At 46.7% G+C, this 22,407-nt stretch overlaps 1 protein-coding gene across 3 annotated transcripts in view; it reads left to right on the forward strand.

The window, feature by feature from the left end:
- Window positions 1-18,091, forward strand: part of MECR (mitochondrial trans-2-enoyl-CoA reductase) — a 116,289-nt gene extending 98,198 nt beyond the window's left edge. For all 3 annotated transcript variants that reach the window (XM_063954515.1, XM_063954524.1, XM_063954523.1), the window contains exons 9-10: window positions 16,169-16,241; window positions 16,373-18,091. In XM_063954515.1, coding sequence (XP_063810585.1) covers window positions 16,169-16,241; window positions 16,373-16,539 — 240 coding nt within the window. In that variant the 3' untranslated portion in view covers window positions 16,540-18,091. The remainder of the gene's footprint in view (window positions 1-16,168; window positions 16,242-16,372) is intronic.
- Window positions 18,092-22,407: the final 4,316 nt, after the last annotated feature.

Here is a 22,407-nt window from a genome sequence, read left to right on the forward strand (position 1 = left end):
GAGCCATCTCTAAGCATTATATACAGTAGGGGATGTAAACTAATCCTACTTTCTCTATCGTCCTAGTGGATGCTGGGGTTCCTGAAAGGACCATGGGGAATAGCGGCTCCGCAGGAGACAGGGCACAAAAAGTAAAGCTTTTTCCGATCAGGTGGTGTGCACTGGCTCCTCCCCCTATGACCCTCCTCCAGACTCCAGTTAGATTTTTGTGCCCGGCCGAGAAGGGTGCAATCTAGGTGGCTCTCCTAAAGAGCTGCTTAGAGAAAGTTTAGCTAGGTTTTTTATTTTACAGTGATTCCTGCTGGCAACAGGATCACTGCAGCGAGGGACTGAGGGGAGAAGGAGTCAACTCACCTGCGTGCAGGATGGATTGGTTTCTTGGCTACTGGACATCAAGCTCCAGAGGGACGATCACAGGTACAGCCTGGATGGTCACCGGAGCCACGCCGCCGGCCCCCTTGCAGATGCTGAAATCAGAAGAGGTCCAGAATCGGCGGCTGAAGACTCCTGCAGTCTTCTAAAGGTAGCGCACAGCACTGCAGCTGTGCGCCATTTTCCTCTCAGCACACTTCACACGGCAGTCACTGAGGGTGCAGGGCGCTGGGAGGGGGGCGCCCTGGGAGGCAAATGAGTACCTATAAAGGCTAAAAATACCTCACATATAGCCCTAGAGGCTATATGGAGATATTTAACCCCTGCCTAATTTTTCTAAATAGCGGGAGACGAGCCCGCCGGAAAAGGGGCGGGGCCTATCTCCTCAGCACACGGCGCCATTTCCTCTCACAGCTCCGCTGGTCAGGACGGCTCCCAAGTCTCTCCCCTGCACTGCACTACAGAAACAGGGTAAAACAGAGAGGGGGGGGCACATTTATGGCGATATTTTGATATAACAAAGCAGCTATAAGGGAGCACTTATTATAAGGCTATCCCTGATATATATATAGCGCTTTTGGTGTGTGCTGGCAAACTCTCCCTCTGTCTCCCCAAAGGGCTAGTGGGTCCTGTCTTCGTTAGGAGCATTCCCTGTGTGTCTGCTGTGTGTCGGTACGTGTGTGTCGACATGTATGAGGACGATATTGGTGTGGAGGCGGAGCAATTGCCAAATATGAGGATGTCACCCCCTAGGGAGTCGACACCAGAATGGATGCCTTTATTTATGGAACTACGGGATAGTGTCAACACGCTAAAGCAGTCGTTTGACGACATGAGACGGCCGGACAATCAATTAGTGCCTGTCCAGGCGACTCAAACACCGTCAGGGGCTGTGAAACGCCCTTTGCCTCAGTCGGTCGACACAGACCCAGACACAGGCGATGACTCCAGTGGTGACGGTGACGAATCAACCGTATTTTCCAGTAGGGCCACACGTTATATGATTTTGGCAATGAAGGAGGCGTTACATTTAGCTGATACTACAGGTACCACTAAACAGGGTATTATGTGGGGTATGAAAAAACTACCTATAGTTTTTCCTGAATCAGAAGAACTAAATGACGTGTGTAATGAAGCGTGGGTTGCCCCTGATAAAAAGCTGATAATTTCAAAGAAATTATTGGCATTATACCCTTTCCCGCCAGAGGTTAGGGAGCGCTGGGAAACACCTCCTAGGGTGGACAAGGCGCTAACACGCTTATCTAAACAAGTGGCGTTACCCTCTCCTGAGACGGCCGCACTTAAAGATCCATCAGATAGGAGGATGGAAAATATCCAAAAAAGTATATACACACATGCAGGTGTTATACTACGACCAGCTGTAGCGACTGCCTGGATGGGCAGTGCGGGGGTAGTTTGGTCAGAATCCCTGATTGAAAATATTGATACCCTGGACAGGGACAATATTTTACTGTCGTTAGAACAAATAAAGGATGCATTTCTTTATATGCGTGATGCACAGAGGGATATATGCACACTGGCATCACGGGTAAGTGCTATGTCCATTTCGGCCAGAAGAGCTTTATGGACGCGACAGTGGACAGGCGATGCGGATTCAAAACGGCATATGGAAGTTTTGCCGTATAAAGGGGAGGAGTTATTTGGAGTCGGTCTATCAGATTTGGTGGCCACGGCTACAGCCGGGAAATCCACCTTTCTACCTCAAGTCACTCCCCAACAGAAAAAGGCACCGACTTTTCAACCGCAGCCCTTTCGTTCCTTTAAAAATAAGAGAGCAAAGGGCTATTCATATCTGCCACGAGGCAAAGGTCGAGGGAAGAGACAGCAACACGCAGCTCCTTCCCAGGATCAGAAGCCCTCCCCGGCTTCTACAAAAGCCTCAGCATGACGCTGGGGCTTCTCAAGCGGACTCGGGGACGGTGGGGGGTCGTCTCAAAAATTACAGCGCGCAGTGGGCTCACTCGCAAGTAGATCCCTGGATCCTGCAGATAATATCTCAGGGATACAGGTTGGAATTAGAGACAGATCCACCTCGCCGTTTCCTGAAGTCTGCTTTACCAACGTCCCCCTCCGAAAGGGAGACGGTGTTGGAAGCCATTCACAAGCTGTACTCTCAGCAGGTGATAGTCAAGGTACCTCTTCTGCAACAAGGGAAGGGGTATTATTCCACTCTTTTTGTGGTACCGAAGCCGGATGGCTCGGTAAGGCCTATTCTAAATCTGAAGTCCTTGAACCTGTACATAAAGAAGTTCAAGTTCAAAATGGAGTCACTCAGAGCAGTGATAGCGAACCTGGAAGAGGGGGACTTTATGGTATCCTTGGACATCAAGGATGCGTATCTCCACGTTCCAATTTACCCCTCACACCAGGGGTACCTCAGGTTCGTTGTACAAAACTGTCACTATCAGTTTCAGACGCTGCCGTTCGGATTGTCCACGGCACCTCGGATCTTTACAAAGGTAATGGCCGAGATGATGATTCTTCTTCGAAGAAAAGGCGTATTAATTATCCCATACTTGGACGATCTCCTAATAAGGGCGAGGTCCAGAGAACAGCTAGAGATGGGATTAGCACTGTCTCAGGAAGTGCTAAAACAGCACGGGTGGATTCTGAATATTCCAAAATCCCAGTTAATGCCGACAACTCGTCTGCTGTTCCTAGGGATGATTCTGGACACGGTTCAGAAAAAGGTTTTTCTCCCGGAGGAAAAAGCCAAGGAGTTATCCGAGCTTGTCAGGAACCTCCTAAAACCAGGAAAGGTGTCTGTACATCAATGCACAAGAGTCCTGGGAAAAATGGTGGCTTCTTACGAAGCAATTCCATTCGGCAGATTCCACGCAAGAATTTTCCAAAGGGATCTGTTGAACAAATGGTCAGGGTCGCATCTTCAGATGCACCTGGGGATAACCCTGTCTCCAAGGACAAGGGTGTCTCTTCTGTGGTGGTTGCAGAGTGCTCATCTATTGGAGGGCCGCAGATTCGGCATACAGGATTGGACCCTGGTGACCACGGACGCCAGCCTGAGAGGCTGGGGAGCAGTCACACAAGGAAGAAACTTCCAGGGAGTATGGACGAGCCTGGAAACGTCTCTTCACATAAACATTCTGGAACTAAGAGCAATATACAATGCTCTAAGCCAGGCAGAACCTCTGCTTCAGGGAAAACCGGTGTTGATCCAGTCGGACAACATCACGGCAGTCGCCCATGTGAACAGACAGGGCGGCACAAGAAGCAGGAGTGCAATGGCAGAAGCTGCAAGGATTCTTCGCTGGGCAGAGAATCATGTGATAGCACTGTCAGCAGTGTTCATCCCGGGAGTGGACAACTGGGAAGCAGACTTCCTCAGCAGACACGATCTTCACCCGGGAGAGTGGGGACTTCATCCAGAAGTCTTCCACATGCTGGTAACCCGTTGGGAAAGACCAATGGTGGACATGATGGCGTCTCGCCTCAACAAAAAACTGGACAGGTATTGCGCCAGGTCAAGAGATCCGCAGGCAATAGCTGTGGACGCGCTGGTAACGCCTTGGGTGTACCAGTCGGTGTATGTGTTTCCTCCTCTGCCTCTCATACCAAAAGTATTGAGAATTATACGGCAAAGAGGCGTAAGAACGATACTAGTGGTTCCGGATTGGCCAAGAAGGACTTGGTACCCGGAACTTCAAGAGATGATCACGGAAGATCCGTGGCCTCTACCTCTAAGGAGGGACTTGCTTCAGCAGGGTCCCTGTCTGTTTCAAGACTTACCGCGGCTGCGTTTGACGGCATGGCGGTTGAACGCCGGATCCTAAAGGAAAAAGGCATGCCGGAAGAAGTCATTCCTACTTTGATTAAAGCAAGGAAGGTAGTAACCGTGCAACATTATCACCGAATTTGGCGAAAATATGTTGCGTGGTGCGAAGATCGGAGTGCTCCGACGGAGGAATTTCAACTGGGTCGATTCCTACATTTCCTGCAATCAGGATTGTCAATGGGTCTCAAATTGGGATCTATTAAGGTTCAAATTTCGGCCCTGTCGATTTTCTTTCAAAAAGAATTGGCTTCAGTCCCTGAAGTCCAGACCTTTGTTAAGGGAGTGCTGCATATACAGCCTCCTGTGGTGCCTCCAGTGGCACCGTGGGATCTCAATGTGGTTTTGGATTTCCTAAAATCTCATTGGTTTGAACCACTAAAAAAGGTGGATTTGAAATATCTCACATGGAAAGTGACCATGCTTATAGCCCTGGCTTCTGCCAGGAGAGTGTCAGAATTGGCAGCTTTATCTTACAAAAGCCCATATCTGATTTTCCATTCGGACAGGGCAGAACTGCGGACTCGTCCGCATTTTCTCCCAAAGGTGGTGTCAGCATTTCATCTGAACCAGCCTATTGTAGTGCCTGCGGCTACAAGTGACTTGGAGGACTCCAAGTTACTGGACGTTGTCAGAGCATTAAAAATATATATTGCAAGGACAGCTGGAGTCAGAAAATCTGACTCGTTGTTTATATTGTATGCACCCAACAAGATGGGTGCTCCGGCGTCTAAGCAGACAATTGCTCGTTGGATCTGTAGCACAATCCAACTTGCACATTCTGTGGCAGGCCTGCCACAGCCTAAATCTGTAAAGGCCCACTCCACAAGGAAGGTGGGCTCATCTTGGGCGGCTGCCCGAGGGGTCTCGGCATTACAACTTTGCCGAGCAGCTACGTGGTCAGGGGAGAACACGTTTGTAAAATTTTACAAATTTGATACTCTGGCTAAGGAGGACCTGGAGTTCTCTCATTCGGTGCTGCAGAGTCATCCGCACTCTCCCGCCCGTTTGGGAGCTTTGGTATAATCCCCATGGTCCTTTCAGGAACCCCAGCATCCACTAGGACGATAGAGAAAATAAGATTTTACTTACCGATAAATCTATTTCTCGGAGTCCGTAGTGGATGCTGGGCGCCCATCCCAAGTGCGGATTATCTGCATAAATTGTACATAGTTATTGTTAACTAATTCGGGTTATTGTTGAAGGAAGCCATCTTTCAGAGGTTCCGCTGTTATCATACTGTTAACTGGGTTTAGATCACAAGTTGTACGGTGTGATTGGTGTGGCTGGTATGAGTCTTACCCGGGATTCAAAATCCTCCCTTATTGTGTACGCTCGTCCGGGCACAGTACCTAACTGGAGTCTGGAGGAGGGTCATAGGGGGAGGAGCCAGTGCACACCACCTGATCGGAAAAAGCTTTACTTTTTGTGCCCTGTCTCCTGCGGAGCCGCTATTCCCCATGGTCCTTTCAGGAACCCCAGCATCCACTACGGACTCCGAGAAATAGATTTATCGGTAAGTAAAATCTTATTTTCGTAAGGTAGTTTCCAATATTCATATCAATCAAGAAATCATATTTTCATCTGTCTGCCAGCAATTAACGAACAGAAAAAAAATAAAAATGACACACTGGATCTTGCCTGGGCATTTATGGATTACAGCTAAGAAATTCAGGATGACTAATCAACTATTTTTCTTTCCTGTAAGACATTCTCCATCCAAGCATACTCTTGCAATTTGAATAAATTCTGTCATTGGGCAGGCTTACAAGTAGAACAGATGTGGATTGCCACAAGTAAAAATGGTGATTCTAGCAGGGTAGTTGTGCCTTTCAGGGTATTCATGACTCTGCCATCAGAAGTTGGTTGCAAAGTAGTCCTTCATACCTTTAGCAGACATGATCTTCTGGGAGACTTCTGCAAATGCTTCGTTTGAAAGGAAAATCCTTCAAGCAGTTGTGCATTGAGAATTCCAGTTGCATTTTCATTATACTTTTACTGTTGTTTTATATGTAATCCACCCTCTTCTTTCATATATTTATTTGGAATACGCCCCATATGTTATGGCTACCATGAAGTTTGAAAAGGAAATTAAAGAATTATTAATACTATTAATTTTATGTCCTTGAAATAATCCATGGCAGCCCGATATTCCCAGCCGCGTTGTCTGATTTTTAGGACCCTTAGGGAAAGGGTAGTCACACTATATACCGAGGTGTTCCTTTTTCCTGTCTCTGCTTGGCTGAATAAGTATTAATGCATAAATTATGGCTGCCATGGAGTATTTCAAGGGAATTTTAATTAACGGTAATACCATTTCTCAAACGTCCTAGAGGATGCTGGGGACTCCGTAAGGACCATGGGGTATAGACGGGATCCGCAGGAGACATGGGCACACTATAAGACTTTGGGTGTGAACTGGCTCCTCCCTCTATGCCCCTCCTCCAGACTCCAGTTAAACTCTGTGCCCAGAGAGACTGGACACACACTAGGGGAGCTCTCCTGAGTTTCTCTGAAAGACTTTGTTAGGTTTTTTATTTTCAGGGAGACCTGCTGGCTACAGGCTCCCTGCATCATGGGAGTGAGGGGAGAGAAGCAGACCTACTTCTGTGAGTTTCAAGGCTCTGCTTCTTAGGCTACTGGACACCATTAGCTCCAGAGGGTTCAATCACTTGGTGCGCCTAGCTGCTTGTTCCCGGAGCCACGCCGTCAACCCCCTCACAGAAGCCAGAAGAAAGAAGCCGGGTGAGTATTAGAAGAACAGAAGACTTCAGTGACGGCAGAAGACTTCAGAGTCTCGGAGGTACAGCGCAGTGGTCGCGCTGCGCGCCATTGCTCCCACACACAAGCGGCACTACAAGGGTGCAGGGCGCAGGGGGGGCGCCCTGGGCAGCAATATACCTCTTCAATAAGCCTGGCTAAAGATGCATACAGTGCATAGGCACTGTATACGGACCCCCGCCAGTATAAAAATATAAAATAATAGTGGGGCTGAAGCGCGCCGAGAAGGGGGCATGGCTTAGCCCTCACATCTCGATACAGTGCTATTTTCTCCACACAGAGACGCTGACCCCGCCAAAGCACTGTTAGACAGCTAGCAGTGTAAAACGAGGGGGGGCACAGTGATTTAGTGCAATATAGGTGAAATGTAGCACTATATACTATAATGTGCGTGTACTTAATGAGTTGTGAATAAGTTTTCTGTGTTTTCCCTGTCAGATATACCCATTCTAGCTTTTTAGTACGTGTGTCGACATGTGCGAGTGCTCTGCCGCAAACAGCTATGGGAATCCCTCTGTCGGCATTGCCGACTCCTGATGGTACTTGATTCAGTAGATGAAGTGTCAGCAGGTCGGTAGTTGTAAGCTTTTCCAAAGTAAACACTATATGGGAGACACAGTAGTATGTGGGTGACCCTGTCGGCACCAACTGTTATTACTGGGTGTAATTTAACATGATGTAAATAACCTATACCTGTAGATATGTATGGTACGGTTCCATTGGCCTGTAGCTTAAAATTATGTGTATATACTTCCCTCAGACCCCGCGGGGTCGCAAGAATGTTATTTGGCCTGGTTACTACTCCCTGTTGTCGACGAATACTATGTGTTATGTCGACCATAAGGTTTCCTGGTTCGATCCACAACTTGGGCATTCAGTACATGTTCATACACATTCAGAACACATTAATGTCACTAGGGACCCTGCGGTTCCGGACAAAATACATATATGTATGATGTGTGTGTGTATGTATGTATATATATATATATATATATATATGTGTGTGTGTGTGTGTGTGTGTGTGTGTGTGTGTGTGTGTGTATATATATATATATATATATATATATATGTGTGTGTGTGTGTATGTATATGTGTGTATATATATATATATATATATGTGTGTGTGTGTATATATATATATATATATATATATATATAATATATATAATGTGTGTATTAAAATATGTATATTCATATTACAATTTCTAATGAATGCTGAAGTAAAGTTATTCCTTCTCGTTTGCTGGTCGCTCTATTGATGAAGCTCTAGGTCAGCCGTGACAAGATGGTCTCAAATCCTCACGAGGAGTCCGAGTATTTATTCTTTTCCCGCCGTGGATAGAATACAGTGAATGTCAACCCCTAGTCTGCACGGGGCCCTGTCGCAAGGGATCGTATACAGGAAGCTAAGTGATATTTTAATTATATGCTTTGATATTTGCATTACATACGCATGGGGGAGTGCTTTCATTCAGAAATGGTCGGTTACCATGGCATCCGATAGAATTTCCCTAGAGAGAGAGGGAATATTTCTTAAGTTGGGTCTTCTCTAGAACATTGCAGCAGGCTGCCGTGCGACTACAAGAGGTATGGGACTCTTGGGTTCGCGGGCCACTTCCATGGCCCTCTCGACTGGGAGGGCGTTGTGGATTCACCAAGGGAATGCTGAGGCTGACTCCGAGAGATACTGGAGTATCTTCCCTTGGAAGGTGTAACCGGTGTTTGGGGATGCCTTGGTTAAATTAATCTCGGCAGATACCACTGGTAAGTCTACCTTCTTGAGATAGGTTCCAAACAACGGTTGATGACGCATTCTCTTGTGGGATGCAGTCTTTTTAACCGGTTGGATACCGCTCTTTTTTCCCCTTCTTTGCAGATAGTGGAAGGTAAGAGGTCTGCAGCCTTTTCAGGTTAGCAGAAGCAGATATCGTCTTCTGTTTCTACCACATCCACCACATGTCGCTGGGTCTATCTTGCTGGAGCCCTCACCGGTGGGAACTCGTCTACTACTCTTCAGTCAGTCCTGGAAGGGACTTGGACCAGTGTTAAAAGAAAAAAATGGAATCCAAAGGGGGACATACTGGAGTTTCCAGATTCCCCTCACTGATTTTCAAATAGATCTTACAGATTCTCCTCTGGACGGGGAGGTAGTATGCGACGCCATACCAGAGTTGCGTCAGGATCAGGACATTGTCCTGCTGTCCCTGTCCAAAAAAAATAAAAATATTTCAACTTAAGAAGTGGAACTACAGGATGGAATCTCTCAGGCCAGGGATCTCCAACCCGTAAAAGTAGAAAGGGGTTTCAATGCGGTTTCATCCGCATTAAGCTTACCTGGGTTTACTAGCCTGGACTGTCATTGCCATATCACCGGAGTGATGGCAGTATGATGGTTTTCCTTCAATAGTAAGAGCCACTATTATTCTGTACTGGGACGCTCTCCTGACTACAGCGAGGTCAAGAAACAAGTGGTACAAATCGTTGTTTCTCTCTGACAGTTCAACAGAGAATCGCTGTTGATCCCAACGACGCAGATGTCGGAGGTGGAAATAAGATTAGATACTGAACTGTTGAGAGTTGTTTTTTCCTGTGGAAAGAGATCTGAGAATCCAGAGTCGGATCAGATTTGCAGTGACAACCCATCAATAGGTTCCGTTGATGAAGAAGATGGTTGCGGCCTAAGAGGCCTTTTCGGTGAGCAGGTCAAATGCCAGAGTGGTTTTCACGGGACCAGTTGGACATGTGGTCCGGGTCTCGCCTGCACATGCACCGGAAAACAATCCTAAGGACTAGGATATCGCTCCTGTGGTGTCTGCACAGTTCTCACCTCCTAGAGGGATGAAGGTTTGGGATCCAGGATTAGATCCGGGTGTCCATGGATGCAGGTCTCAGAGGCTTGGGAACAGTCATTCCAGGGGAAGAATTTCCAGGGGAAAAGGTCAAGCTGGGAAGCTTGTCTGCAATAAGCATTCTTGAATTAATAACTATTTTCAACAAACATCTTCTTCATGATCTGCCCGTCTTAATTCTGTCGGACGACTTGACAGCAGTGGCGTAAGTAAGCCGCTAGGGCGGAACAAGGAGAAAAGCGGCAATGGCAGAAGCCGCAAAAGTTTCCACTGGGCGGAAAGGCAGGTAAACGCTATATTAGCAGTCTTCATTCCGGATGTTGACGACAGAGAAATAGATTTCCTCTGCAGACGCGATCTCCATCCAGGAGAAATGCAGTAGTCATCGAGAAGTTTTCACAGAAGTGACTAGTCTTTGAGGAATGTCTCTATTGGACATGATGGCGTCTCACCTCAACGAGAGATCTCAGGGATATTGTTCCAGGTCAAGGGATACTCAAGCTATAGCAGTGGACGCCCTCGTGACACCTTGGGTGTTTTCAGTCGGTCTATGTGTTCCCTCCACTTTCTCTCTCTTTCCGAAGAACATAAGAAGAACAAAGGTTCAGGCGATCCTCATTGTTTCGGTATAGTCAAGAAGGGTTTGGTATCCAGATCTTCAAGACTTAATCATAGAAGTTCCATAGCCTTTTCTTCTACGAAAGGACCTGTTGCAGCAGGGACCGGGCGTGTATCAAAACTTATCGCGGCTGCTTTTGACGGCATGGCGTTTATGCGCCATATCCTAGTCCGAAAGGGTTTTTCCGGTGAAGTCATTCCCACGTTGCTTCGAGCTAGGAAAGGTGTAACGGCAAAGCTTTACCTCCATATTTGGAGGAAGTATGTGTCTTGGTGTGAATCCAAGAAGGTTCCTACGGAAGAATTTCAGCTGGGTCGTTTTTCTCCTTTCTTTGCAAGCAGGTGTGGATGCAGGCCTAAAGTTAGGATACATTTAAGTGCAGTTTTCGGCCTTGTAAATTTTCTTTCAAGAAAGACTTGGCCACCTTTCCAGAAGTTCAGATTTTTGTGAAAGGAGTGCTGCACATCCAACCTCCATTTGTGCCCCCACTGGCACCGTGGGATCTTAACGTGGTGTTGCAGTTTCTTATGTCACACGGGTTGGACCCTTTTATGAAAGGTTGTGTTAAAATTTCTCTCTTGAAAAGTGGTCATACTATTGGCCTTGGAGTCCGCAAGGCAGGTGTCGGAAGTAGCGGCTTTGTCTCACAAGAGCCCCTATTTGATCTTCCATGTGGATAGAGCGGAATTGAGAACTCTGAAAATAGTTCTGCCAAAAGTGTTTTCTCTGTTTCACATAAACCAGCCTATTTGATGCCTGTGGTTACTTAAGCATTGGCTGATTTAAAGTCTCTCGATGTAGTCAGGGCTTTGAATATTTATGTCGCCAGATCGGCTCAGCTTGGGGAAACAGAGGCTCTGTTTATCCTGTATGCTCGCAGCAAAATTGGAGCCCCTGCTTCTATGCAGTCTGTTACACGCTGGATCTGTGATACGTTTCGGCATGCTCGTGCTACGGCTGGATTGCCATTACCGAAGTCAGTGGAGACCCGTTCTACTAGGAGGATGGGCTCTTCTTGGGCGGATGCCCGAGGAGTCTCGGCGGTTCAACTTGCCGAGCGGCTACTTGGTCGGGTTCAAACACTTTTGCTAAGTTCTACAAGTTTGATACCCTGGCTGATGAGGACCTCATGTTTGCTCAATCGGTGCTGCAGAGTCGTCCGCACTCTCCCGCCCGGTCTGGAGCTTTGGTATAAACCCCATGGTCCTTACGGAGTCCCCAGCAACCTTTAGGACGTTTGAGAAAATAGGATTTTGGTACTTACCAGGTAAATCCTTTTCTTTGAATCCATAGGGGGCACTGGAGTACTCTTGGGGATATGGACGGTGTTAGCAAGGACTGGGCACTGAATATTCAAATTTCAGTAACTCTCCTCCCCTCCATACTCCCCGAATACCTCAGTGTTTTTTCCTGAGGCGAACAGGATAGAGAGGATGAACAATGGAGAATTACCGATAACATTATAACATAACGGACAACAATAAAGTTGACATAACGTAACTGACAACTAACCAGTTGACACCATAACCGATAAATCGGTGAGAATGTGTTACCATAAGATCCACTGAACTTACCACAACCAGGTAAAACTGCTCTGGGTGGGCGTCCAGTGCCCCCTATGGATTCAAAGAAAAGGATTTACCTGGTAAGTACCAAAATCCTATTTTCTTTTTCATCCACTAGGGGTCACTGGAGTACTCTTGGGACGTACCAAAGCTTCCCCTGTGGGCGGGAGAGCTGTTTGGCACCTGTAACACTAAGCGGCCAAAGCTATATGCTGATGCCGCAAACGTATCAAACTTGTAAAAGCGCACACACGTGTGCACTGATAAGCATGTAGCCGCACTGCAAAGCTGCGTCGTAGAAGCTCCACGACCAGCTGCCCATGAAGTTCCCACAGAACGTGTGGAATGAGCTGTTACTGATGTAGACGGCTGTAACCTAGCATGAAGGTAAGCCTGACGTATGGTCAGTTTTATCCATCTGGATAAGGTCTGCTTAGAAGCTGGCCAACCCATCTTGGCAGCATGATAGAGATATCCGGCTTACGAACTGTAAACATTCTGGATACCTAAACGTGTAATGCGCGTACCACATCCAAAGTTCCCGAATTACCTGTTCACACAGAAACTACCATTGGTTGATTGATGTGAAAAAGATGACACTACCCTTGGCAATAAAACGGAATTCGTTCGAAGTTCCGTTCTGTCCTCATGAAACCCCAAAAACGGTGGCTTGTATGACAAGGCACCCAAATCTGAAACACGCCTTGCCGAAGCTAAAGCTAGAAGAAAAATTGTTTTCCAAGTGAGAAACTTAATATCCACTTGCTGTAAGGGTTCATAATATGACAACTGTAAGAAATCTAAAACCAGATTCAAGTCCCATGGCGCTGTAGTCCGACACAGGCAGTCCTGTCTTGCGCAGAGGCGGTAGACAGTTGAACTCTATATTGTAACCTTTTAACACTAAATTGCGTATCCACCCATCTGTGGAAGTCTGGAACCACGCCAAATGGAACGTCTTAAGGCGTGCTCCCACAACTGGAGATCCGAGAAGGGCTGGGAGCTCGTTATGCCACCGGCTTGTGGGTGACCTTAGCTTCCTGATTACAGGTGTTGGTTTGTTGAAAACCACGTCCTCGACCTCGTCTACTAGGCATGGCTGTTCTTCTACCACGGCCTCGAAAGGACTGAGGTCTAAAGGATTTGAAGGCCGGGCCAGAGTAGTTCCGTAAGGTAACGCCTCTATACCTCTATTAACCTCTGCCTCCGCTTGCTAAGACCGCAGTCAGAGTGTTTGTCGTGCCGTAACTAGCGACGAGGAAATGCAAGAAGTGAGCTGACAGATGTCAGTAGAAGCTGTACCTAGATACCCAGCATCGTCACAGATGTGATCTGTGAGAAGTATAAGGTGATCGTCATGTAGACCAGACTTGTGTTTCGGTATCCATACCATTAGCGCCTTAGTTACCCAAATGGCAATCAAACCAGGTCTAAGCAACACTCCTGCTGCTGTATACATGGACTCTAGCATAGCTTCTAGTTTACGCTCTGACGGGTCTTGAAGCGTAGTAGCAGTTGTTACTGGAATGTTAATATTTTGAGTAAGTTTAGACACAGACGAATTCTGTAGATGTTACAAACTGTGGAAAAGGGCAACTAGACTTAAATCTGCGAGGTATAGAAACCCGGTTATCTGGTTTCTTCCGTGTTTCTACTAACATCTTATTAAGAGATTCCGAAACCGGAAAACACACCGGAGCTCTGTTTCGTCTAGTAAATAGTACCCCATCAGGCATTAGAGTTTCTTCGGTCTCGTAAACTTCAGAGACTGACGCACTGCCCTGGTGAAATTAACACTGCCCGGCTGTTAATATCCTCACTATCTTGCGCAGTGAGGTTTTGCTGGCGCCTTACCTATTATGTAACCAGACAAATTCCACGACTCAGTAAAATTCTGTATATGGCTGAAGAACAGCGCACGAGTGAAAATTCCTACTAACACCCCTGCGCCATCTGGTGGAGCAGTGTTGTAGGACAGGAAAGTTCTAGAAAAGAAACAGGAATCATTGTTAAAAATGGCCTCCAGCCATGTGCGTATAGTCCGTTACACAGAGCATACTACATATTGCATTTGAATGTTATAAAACGTGCCCTTATGCATATATAACACAATACAGCCTTCTTTAGCAAAAGCTGTCTATTGCTGCTGATGAGGGCACACACTCTCCCCCCCCCCCCCCTGCAGTTGCGCTGCATGGAATAGGGGCAGTGGAACTCCTGTCTGTCCAGCATGAGCCCAGTAACTACTAGGACTGTTTTTAGGGACAGACCGCGGCAGCACTGAGCGCTGTCCGCGGTCTGAGTGAGCAGAGCCGCCGGCAACTTCCCCCCCCCAGCGTGCCCTTCTGAGTGCTGAGCTGGCGCCGTGACAGGGACAGACCCTGGCTCAACGGCGTTTGGAGCGGCCCTGCAGCGAATCTCACTGAGCGGCGGCCGGCCGCGCGACCTCCCCAAGCACTGACTGCGGTCAGTCTCCCCTCTCTCCTCTCCCGGCAGACAGAGCCGCGCCAGCCGCCGTTCGCGGCCCGGAGCTCTGAAGCGGGAGGGAGGGGGAGAGCAGCGGCTCAGGACTAGTAGGCGGGGAGCGGACATCAGCGGAGAGCGGTAGTTTCGGGGAAGGGGGGGGGGGGGGCGGTTGTAATAGTCCCCCACACGGCGGGGCGGCAGCGTGACTGACCGCCCCGTTCAGAAATACCTTTTGTCGGCTTCTCCTCTGCAGCACTGTGCTCATGGGCTCTGACGGGGCTTCTTGATCAAGTGCCGTCCAGTCCCTTCTGCAGCCTCAGCTGTTGTTAGCTGAGCTGCTTGTGGCTGTGAGGGGGCTCCTTTGTGAGGCCCGACACGCCAAGAGCTGCACGCAGCAGCTTCTATAATCCTGGACCCAGAGCTTTTGTTTAAGCTGGGAAAGGATTGTAATTAAAAAAAAATATAAAAAATTATCTAAAAGTAGAATATGTGGAACTCCACACTTTGTGCTCCTATCCATGTGAGCACCGAAAAAACACTGAGGTATTCGGGGAGTATGGAGGGGAGGAGAGTTACTGAAATTTGAATATTCAGTGCCCAGTCCTTGCTAACACCGTCCATATCCCCAAGAGTACTCCAGTGACCCCTAGTGGATGAAAAAGAAAATAGGATTTTAATACCTACCGGTAAATCCTTTTCTCTTAGTCCGTAGAGGATGCTGGGCGCCCGTCCCAGTGCGTACTGTGTCTGCAGTTCTTGGTTATGGTTACACTCTTGTGGTGTTTCTTTTCAGTCAGGCTGTTGCTGACGTTATTCATGCCCTGGCATGCGGTATCTTGTTATTCGTTGTGTTGACACACAGGTTGTGTTACATATTCTCTCAGCATATGGCTGTATATTTTTCATACCGTTGGCTGGCGTTCTATTGAATGCCACGTTCTGCGGCATGTTCGAGCTGTGAGCTGGTATGACACTCACAGTGTTTAAACATAAAATTCTTTCCTCGAAATGTCCGTCTTCCTGGGCATAGTTCTCTAACTGGAGTCTGGAGGAGGGGCATAGAGGGAGGAGCCAGTTCGCACCCATTCAAAGTCTTATAGTGTGCCCATGTCTCCTGCGGATCCGTCTATACCCCATGGTCCTTACGGAGTCCCCAGCATCCTCTACGGACTAAGAGAAAAGGATTTGCCGGTAGGTATTAAAATCCTATTTTTTGTTGCATGCATGAAAAATACTGCATGCTTTGCATGTAGTAAACAATTTAAAGGCGTTATGATGCACTCATCTTTGAATATGTCAGCTCATTTTACATTTAACCCCCGTGCAGCACAATTTTGTTTTGCCAAGATCCAATAGTGCACTTTGTTGATGGACTTGACTCCTATCCAATTTGAGTAGTGTCTGTGATTGAGTGGCTAGAACTACATGATTCATAAAGCTTGGTTTTAAGTCATGCATATAATGTGCCTTTAGAAAGAAGATGGTTAGGAGAACTGAAAATACCTTTTTGACAGTATCCAGTCACTGTTTCAGCACTTGTTTTCAGTCCTCATGTGCTCCCTGTTATTTATTAACTTTAGATATTTGGAAGCCATATAGTTTTACTTAGCTGACACACTGATAAGTCATCCAGTAAGTAGATGTTTCCAGAGTGTAATATTACTGGTTTCCTTAATAATTATCTGTCTCCTCCATTCTTTTTCAGAGTGCTCTAATATTTAAGAATGTGAAGTTGTGTGGCTTTTGGGTAACTCAGTGGAAGAGAGACAGGCATCAGAGTATGTATATATACACGCCAAAACACCAATCACCATTTTATGTAACCTATTTTATACCATTGTTTTGTTTTTCCCACACTTTTTTCTTTTCCTGTATGACATCTCTTTTTTTTCTTCTTAACTATCTTTAGTAGATCGAGAAGAAATTACCAAGATGATCCGGGACCTTTGTGATTTAATCCGCAGGGGGAAACTTGTTCCTCCGCCATGCACCCAAAGACCTCTGGATGATTTCGCACAGGCGCTATGTGATGCCCAGACACCATTCCTCTCCCGTAAACAGATCTTGATTATGTAATCAAGAAGTGGATTTATTTGTTCATGCAGTGTATCTCAGATCCTAATTACCATAATACAATGTCCATTTATAGATATCTATTTTTATGTCTACAAAGTCTGTGAAATCAATTACAAATTACAATGTGAAATGTGTGTATTTATTAACTTTTTTTAAATATATGTATATAATGCTTCAATTTAATTAGTAAAATGTATGGAATTGCAGGGACATTTGAACATTCTGTAGATGTCCTGCATTACCTTTTATACTTGAGTAGTGATGAGGAAGACACTGCACTGCAAAGAGCCTTCAGTGGTGCTTGGTTTTTCCTAGACCGGAAGCACAGCATGCATGCATATTACGACTATATGTACCTTTGGGCCTGATTTAGAGATGGATGTTTCTGCACTGCATCTGTATCTATGGACACAGCTGCTGTTCAAAAATATGCTAAAGAAAAAGACCTCACCAGGCAGCATCACTGATCAGAGTGCTGCGTCTGAAGATGCAGCATTGAACCCCCTATTCAGACCATCAGCCACCTGTGTAAGCGTAAGCTAACTCAGAATGTCCGCCTCTTGTTTGCTTGCAAGGCCAGTAAATCTGTCAGGCTCACAAGCCCCCATTTTCTGGAAATACAAGCAGCGCTGCCCCACGACCGCCAATTGTAATTTTTGGGAACTGCGAGCGATCTTGCAGAAGGAGATCTGCACATGTACGATGCAGTATCTGCGCAGGCACAGATCTCTAAACATATAAGATGTACATAAACCATCTGGTTTCCATACATCTTTGAATTAGGCCGTTTTGTATGGGTTGGGGCTGTAATGCTGGTGGTCGGGATCCCGGAGGTCAGCATCCAGACTACGGGATCCCGGCCACCAGAATGCCAGGGGGGGAGGTGAGTGCAATGATGCACTCGCCACAGGTTCTATTCCCACTCTTTAGGTGTCGTGGGAATAGTCCCTGTTTGCCGCCATTACGGCTGCCGGTATTGTAAGAGGGCGGGATTCCGATGTCTGTATCCTGACCGCCGGTAAAGCAACTACATCCCCTTTGTATCTATATTTAAGTTTAAATAATTATAAAAGAAACAGGCTATTTAGGTTATCTGGAATTAGTTTAATTTAATAATATGGTTAATAATGCATTAAACAAAGCCCACAATAGATTATATGCAATATAGAAGTTCTGTGTGAGTGTCTAAAAGTAAATTGATCCTGTGGGTTAAATACAATAGCCTACGAGTTGTGGCAAGTGCCAACATTTCAGCAACTGAGCAGCCATGTTTGGAGACGCAATTTATAAGCACACTAGGCTGGTTTTGCCTTTACAAGTTGCTACCTTAAACCCTGTGAATAAATTGCTGAAATCTTGGCAGTTGCCACAACTTGCAGGCTGTTGTATTTGTATTTATAGGTCTATAACCTGCTGCAAAAGATATTGATATAGATGGTGGTCAGTTCTATGTGTGTACTGACTGTATTGCTATGTTCAAACCCTTAAATGCATAGTTAAATGAAAAATATAAAAATGTATATTAAAGATCCTTGCAAATGTGATCAACCAATACTTTTAGTCTGACTTGATTTAATTCTATAATTTTAGGTGACTGGGATCTGAATAGTGTGGTATTGTATATAGTAACATATACATTGAGGTTGAATATAGGCAAAAAACCCATCGTGTTCAACCTGTATTCTGTATTAAGTTGAGTTGATTATAATGTACCTGCTGAAGTAATGTTTTATGACCAGTTAACAACTATAAATCATGTTACACCTGGATTATCACCGTCAGTATTTTAAGTGTTATAACCTTGCATATGATTTTCAATCAGAAATGTATCCAATCCTTTTATAAATGCAGTTACAGAGTCCCTGGCAGAGAATTCCAAATCCTTATTGCCCTAACAGTGAAGAACCCTTTCCTCTGTTGCGTACAGAATTTTCTCTCCTCCAGCCTCAGCGAGTGCCCACGTGTCCTATACAGAGTTCTTTTAACAAATAATTCCTCTGACAACACTTTGTGATGTCCCTTTACATATTTGAAGATGTTAATAATGTCTCCTCTTAGACGCCTCTTTTCCAGTGTATACTGTACATATTCAACCTAGTAAGCCTTTCCTCGTAATCCAGTCCCTCTAGCCCTTTAATCATAATATTATGATATAAATATTTATATATAAACTAACAATTAAGTGAAAGTAAAGCATTCATTTGTGGGCTACATGCAAAAGCAGCCAGTAAAATGTGTTTGCACCCCTTGCATGCAACATGACTTGTTCCAGGCACAAATATATTTGCTTTACTTACAAACATGAATCAGGCACTGTGGGGGTAATTCAGAGTTGATCGCAGCAGCAAATTTGTTACCTGTTGGGCAAAACCATGTGTACTGCAGGTGGGGCAGATATAACATTTGCAGAGAGAGTTAGATTTGGGTGGGTTATATTGTTTCTGTGCAGGGTAAATGCTTTATTTTTACACTGCAGTTTCGATTTCAGTTTGAACGCGCTCCACCCATATCTAACTCTCTCTGCACATGTTTTCTCTTACGTCCTAGAGGATGCTGGGGACTCCAAAAGGACCATGGGGTATAGACTGGATCCGCAGGAGCTTGGGCACACTGAAAAGACTTTTAGTGGGTGTGAACTGGCTCCTCCCTCTATGCCCCTCCTCCAGACCTCAGATAGACTTTGTGCCCAGGAGTGACTGGACACTCACTAGGGGAGCTCTACTGAGTTTCTCTGAAAAGACTTTGTTAGGTTTATTATTTTCAGGGAGACCTGCTGGCTACAGGCTCCCTGCAGCGTGGGAGTGAGGGGAGAGAAGTCAGACCTACTTCTACTTAGTTAAAGGCTCTGCTTCTTAGGCTACTGGACACCATTAGCTCCAGAGGGTTCGATCACTTGGTGCGCCTAGCTGCTTGTTCCTGGAGCTGCGCCGTCACCCCCCTCACAGAAGCCAGAAGAAAGAAACCGGGTGAGTATGTGAAGAACCGAAGACATTAGAAGACTTCAGTAACGAGGTAGCAGCGCAGCGGTAGTGCTGCGCTCCATGCTCCCACACACTTCACGAACGGCACTCACAGGGTGCAGGGCGCTGGGGGGGGGAGCGCCCTGGGCAGCATGCTACTGGGTCTTTTGAGGCTGGCAGAAGGCATTTTCGGTGCCCGGGCACTGTTTTCCGTTCCCCCGCCAGCATTTCAATTTCAAATTTTAGCGGGTCTGAAGCGCGCCGGGAAGGGGCGGGGCTTAACCGCACAGCTCACCCGCGCCATTTTCTCTCATCCACAGCCACTGCATGAGATGCTGGCCCAGGACCTCCAAGCTCCAATTCAAGTATTTGGTGCATGTATATATTGATAACAGCAGCGCTTTTCACATATATCGTTTGGTGGGTTATATGGGCGCTGGGGTGTGAGCATACTCCCTCTGTGTTTTCTCTATCCGGGCTTCCTTGTGGGTCTGTCCCCTAGCTGAGACAGTGTGTGTTGGTACTCCGTGTCGGCATGTCTGAAGCTGAGTGTTACTCCCCGGAGGAGGTGGCTGGGGACTCAGATACGGGTCTGGAGATGGCTCTGTCGGCGCAGCCGACACAGATTTGCTTACGATGTTAAGTGCTCTTAATACAAATGTGGCCTCATTGTCTAAGAGATTGGATAAATCGGAATCTCAGACACAAGTGTGGAGAAAATCCATGGAGGATGCTTTGTCTCAGGTGCAGGCCCCGTCAGGGGCGCAAAAGCGTTCGTTTACCCAGATGGTAGATAAGGATACCGACACGAATTCTGATTCCGATGTAGACTTCACTGAGGCTACCTTACACCCAAGGCTAGTTAAGAGTATTCAGTACATGATTGTGGCTATTAAAGATGTTTTCTCTATCGTCCTAGTGGATGCTGGGGTTCCTGAAAGGACCATGGGGAATAGCGGCTCCGCAGGAGACAGGGCACAAAAGTAAAGCTTTCCGATCAGGTGGTGTGCACTGGCTCCTCCCCCTATGACCCTCCTCCAAGCCAGTTAGATTTTTGTGCCCGGCCGAGAAGGGTGCAATCTAGGTGGCTCTCCTAAAGAGCTGCTTAGAAAAGTTTAGCTTAGGTTTTTTATTTTACAGTGAGTCCTGCTGGCAACAGGATCACTGCAACGAGGGACTTAGGGGAGAAGAAGTGAACTCACCTGCGTGCAGGATGGATTGGCTTCTTGGCTACTGGACATCAGCTCCAGAGGGACGATCACAGGTACAGCCTGGATGGTCACCGGAGCCTTGCCGCCGGCCCCCTTGCAGATGCTGAAATAAGAAGAGGTCCAGAATCGGCGGCAGAAGACTCCTCAGTCTTCTAAAGGTAGCGCACAGCACTGCAGCTGTGCGCCATTTTCCTCTCAGCACACTTCACACGGCAGTCACTGAGGGTGCAGGGCGCTGGGAGGGGGGCGCCCTGGGAGGCAAATGAAAACCTATTTTGGCTAAAAATACCTCACATATAGCCTCCGGAGGCTATATGGAGATATTTAACCCCTGCCAGAATCCGTTAAGAGCGGGAGACGAGGCCGCCGAAAAAGGGGCGGGGCCTATCTCCTCAGCACACAGCGCCATTTTCCCTCACAGAAAGGCTGGAGGGAAGGCTCCCAGGCTCTCCCCTGCACTGCACTACAGAAACAGGGTTAAAACAGAGAGGGGGGGCACTAATTTGGCGTTAGAAATATATAAAAAAGATGCTATAAGGGAAAACACTTATATAAGGTTGTCCCTATATAATTATAGCGTTTTTGGTGTGTGCTGGCAAACTCTCCCTCTGTCTCTCCAAAGGGCTAGTGGGTCCTGTCCTCTATCAGAGCATTCCCTGTGTGTGTGCTGTGTGTCGGTACGTGTGTGTCGACATGTAGGAGGACGATGTTGGTGAGGAGGCGGAGCAATTGCCTGTAATGGTGATGTCACTCTCTAGGGAGTCGACACCGGAATGGATGGCTTATTTAGGGAATTACGTGATAATGTCAACACGCTGCAAGGTCGGTTGACGACATGAGACGGCCGACAAACAATTAGTACCGGTCCAGACGTCTCAAAAACACCGTCAGGGGTTTTAAAACGCCCGTTTACTTTAGTCGGTCGACACAGACACAGACAGGGACACTGAATCCAGTGTCGACGGTGAATAAACAAACGTATTCCTTATTAGGGCCACACGTTAAAGGCAATGAAGGAGGTGTTACATATTTCTGATACTACAAGTACCACAAAAGAGGGTATTATGTGGGATGTGAAAAAACTACCATAGTTTTTCCTGAATCAGATAAATTAAATAAAGTGTGTGATGATGCGTGGGTTCCCCCCGATAGAAAATTATGGGCGGTATACCCTTTCCCGCCAGAAGTTAGGGCGCGTTGGGAAACACCCCTTAGGGTGGATAAGGCGCTCACACGCTTATCAAAACAAGTGGCGGTACCGTCTATAGATAGGGCCGTCCTCAAGGACCAGCTGACAGGAGGCTGGAAAATATCATAAAAAGTATATACACACATACTGGTGTTATACTGCGACCAGCGATCGCCTCAGCCTGGATGTGCAGAGCTGGGGTGGCTTGGTCGGATTCCCTGACTAAAAATATTGATACCCTTGACAGGGACAGTATTTTATTGACTATAGAGCATTTAAAGGATGCATTTCTATATATGCGAGATGCACAGAGGGATATTTGCACTCTGGCATCAAGAGTAAATGCGATGTCCATAACTGCCAGAAGATGTTATGGACACGACAGTGGTCAGGTGATGCAGATTCCAAACGGCACAAAGGTGTATTGCCGTATAAAGGAAGAGGAGTTATTTGGGGTCGGTCCATCGGACCTGGTGGCCACGGCAACTGCTGGATAATCCACCGTTTT

This window comes from Pseudophryne corroboree, chromosome 2 (assembly GCF_028390025.1).
Source record: "Pseudophryne corroboree isolate aPseCor3 chromosome 2, aPseCor3.hap2, whole genome shotgun sequence".
NCBI lineage: Eukaryota > Metazoa > Chordata > Amphibia > Anura > Myobatrachidae > Pseudophryne > Pseudophryne corroboree.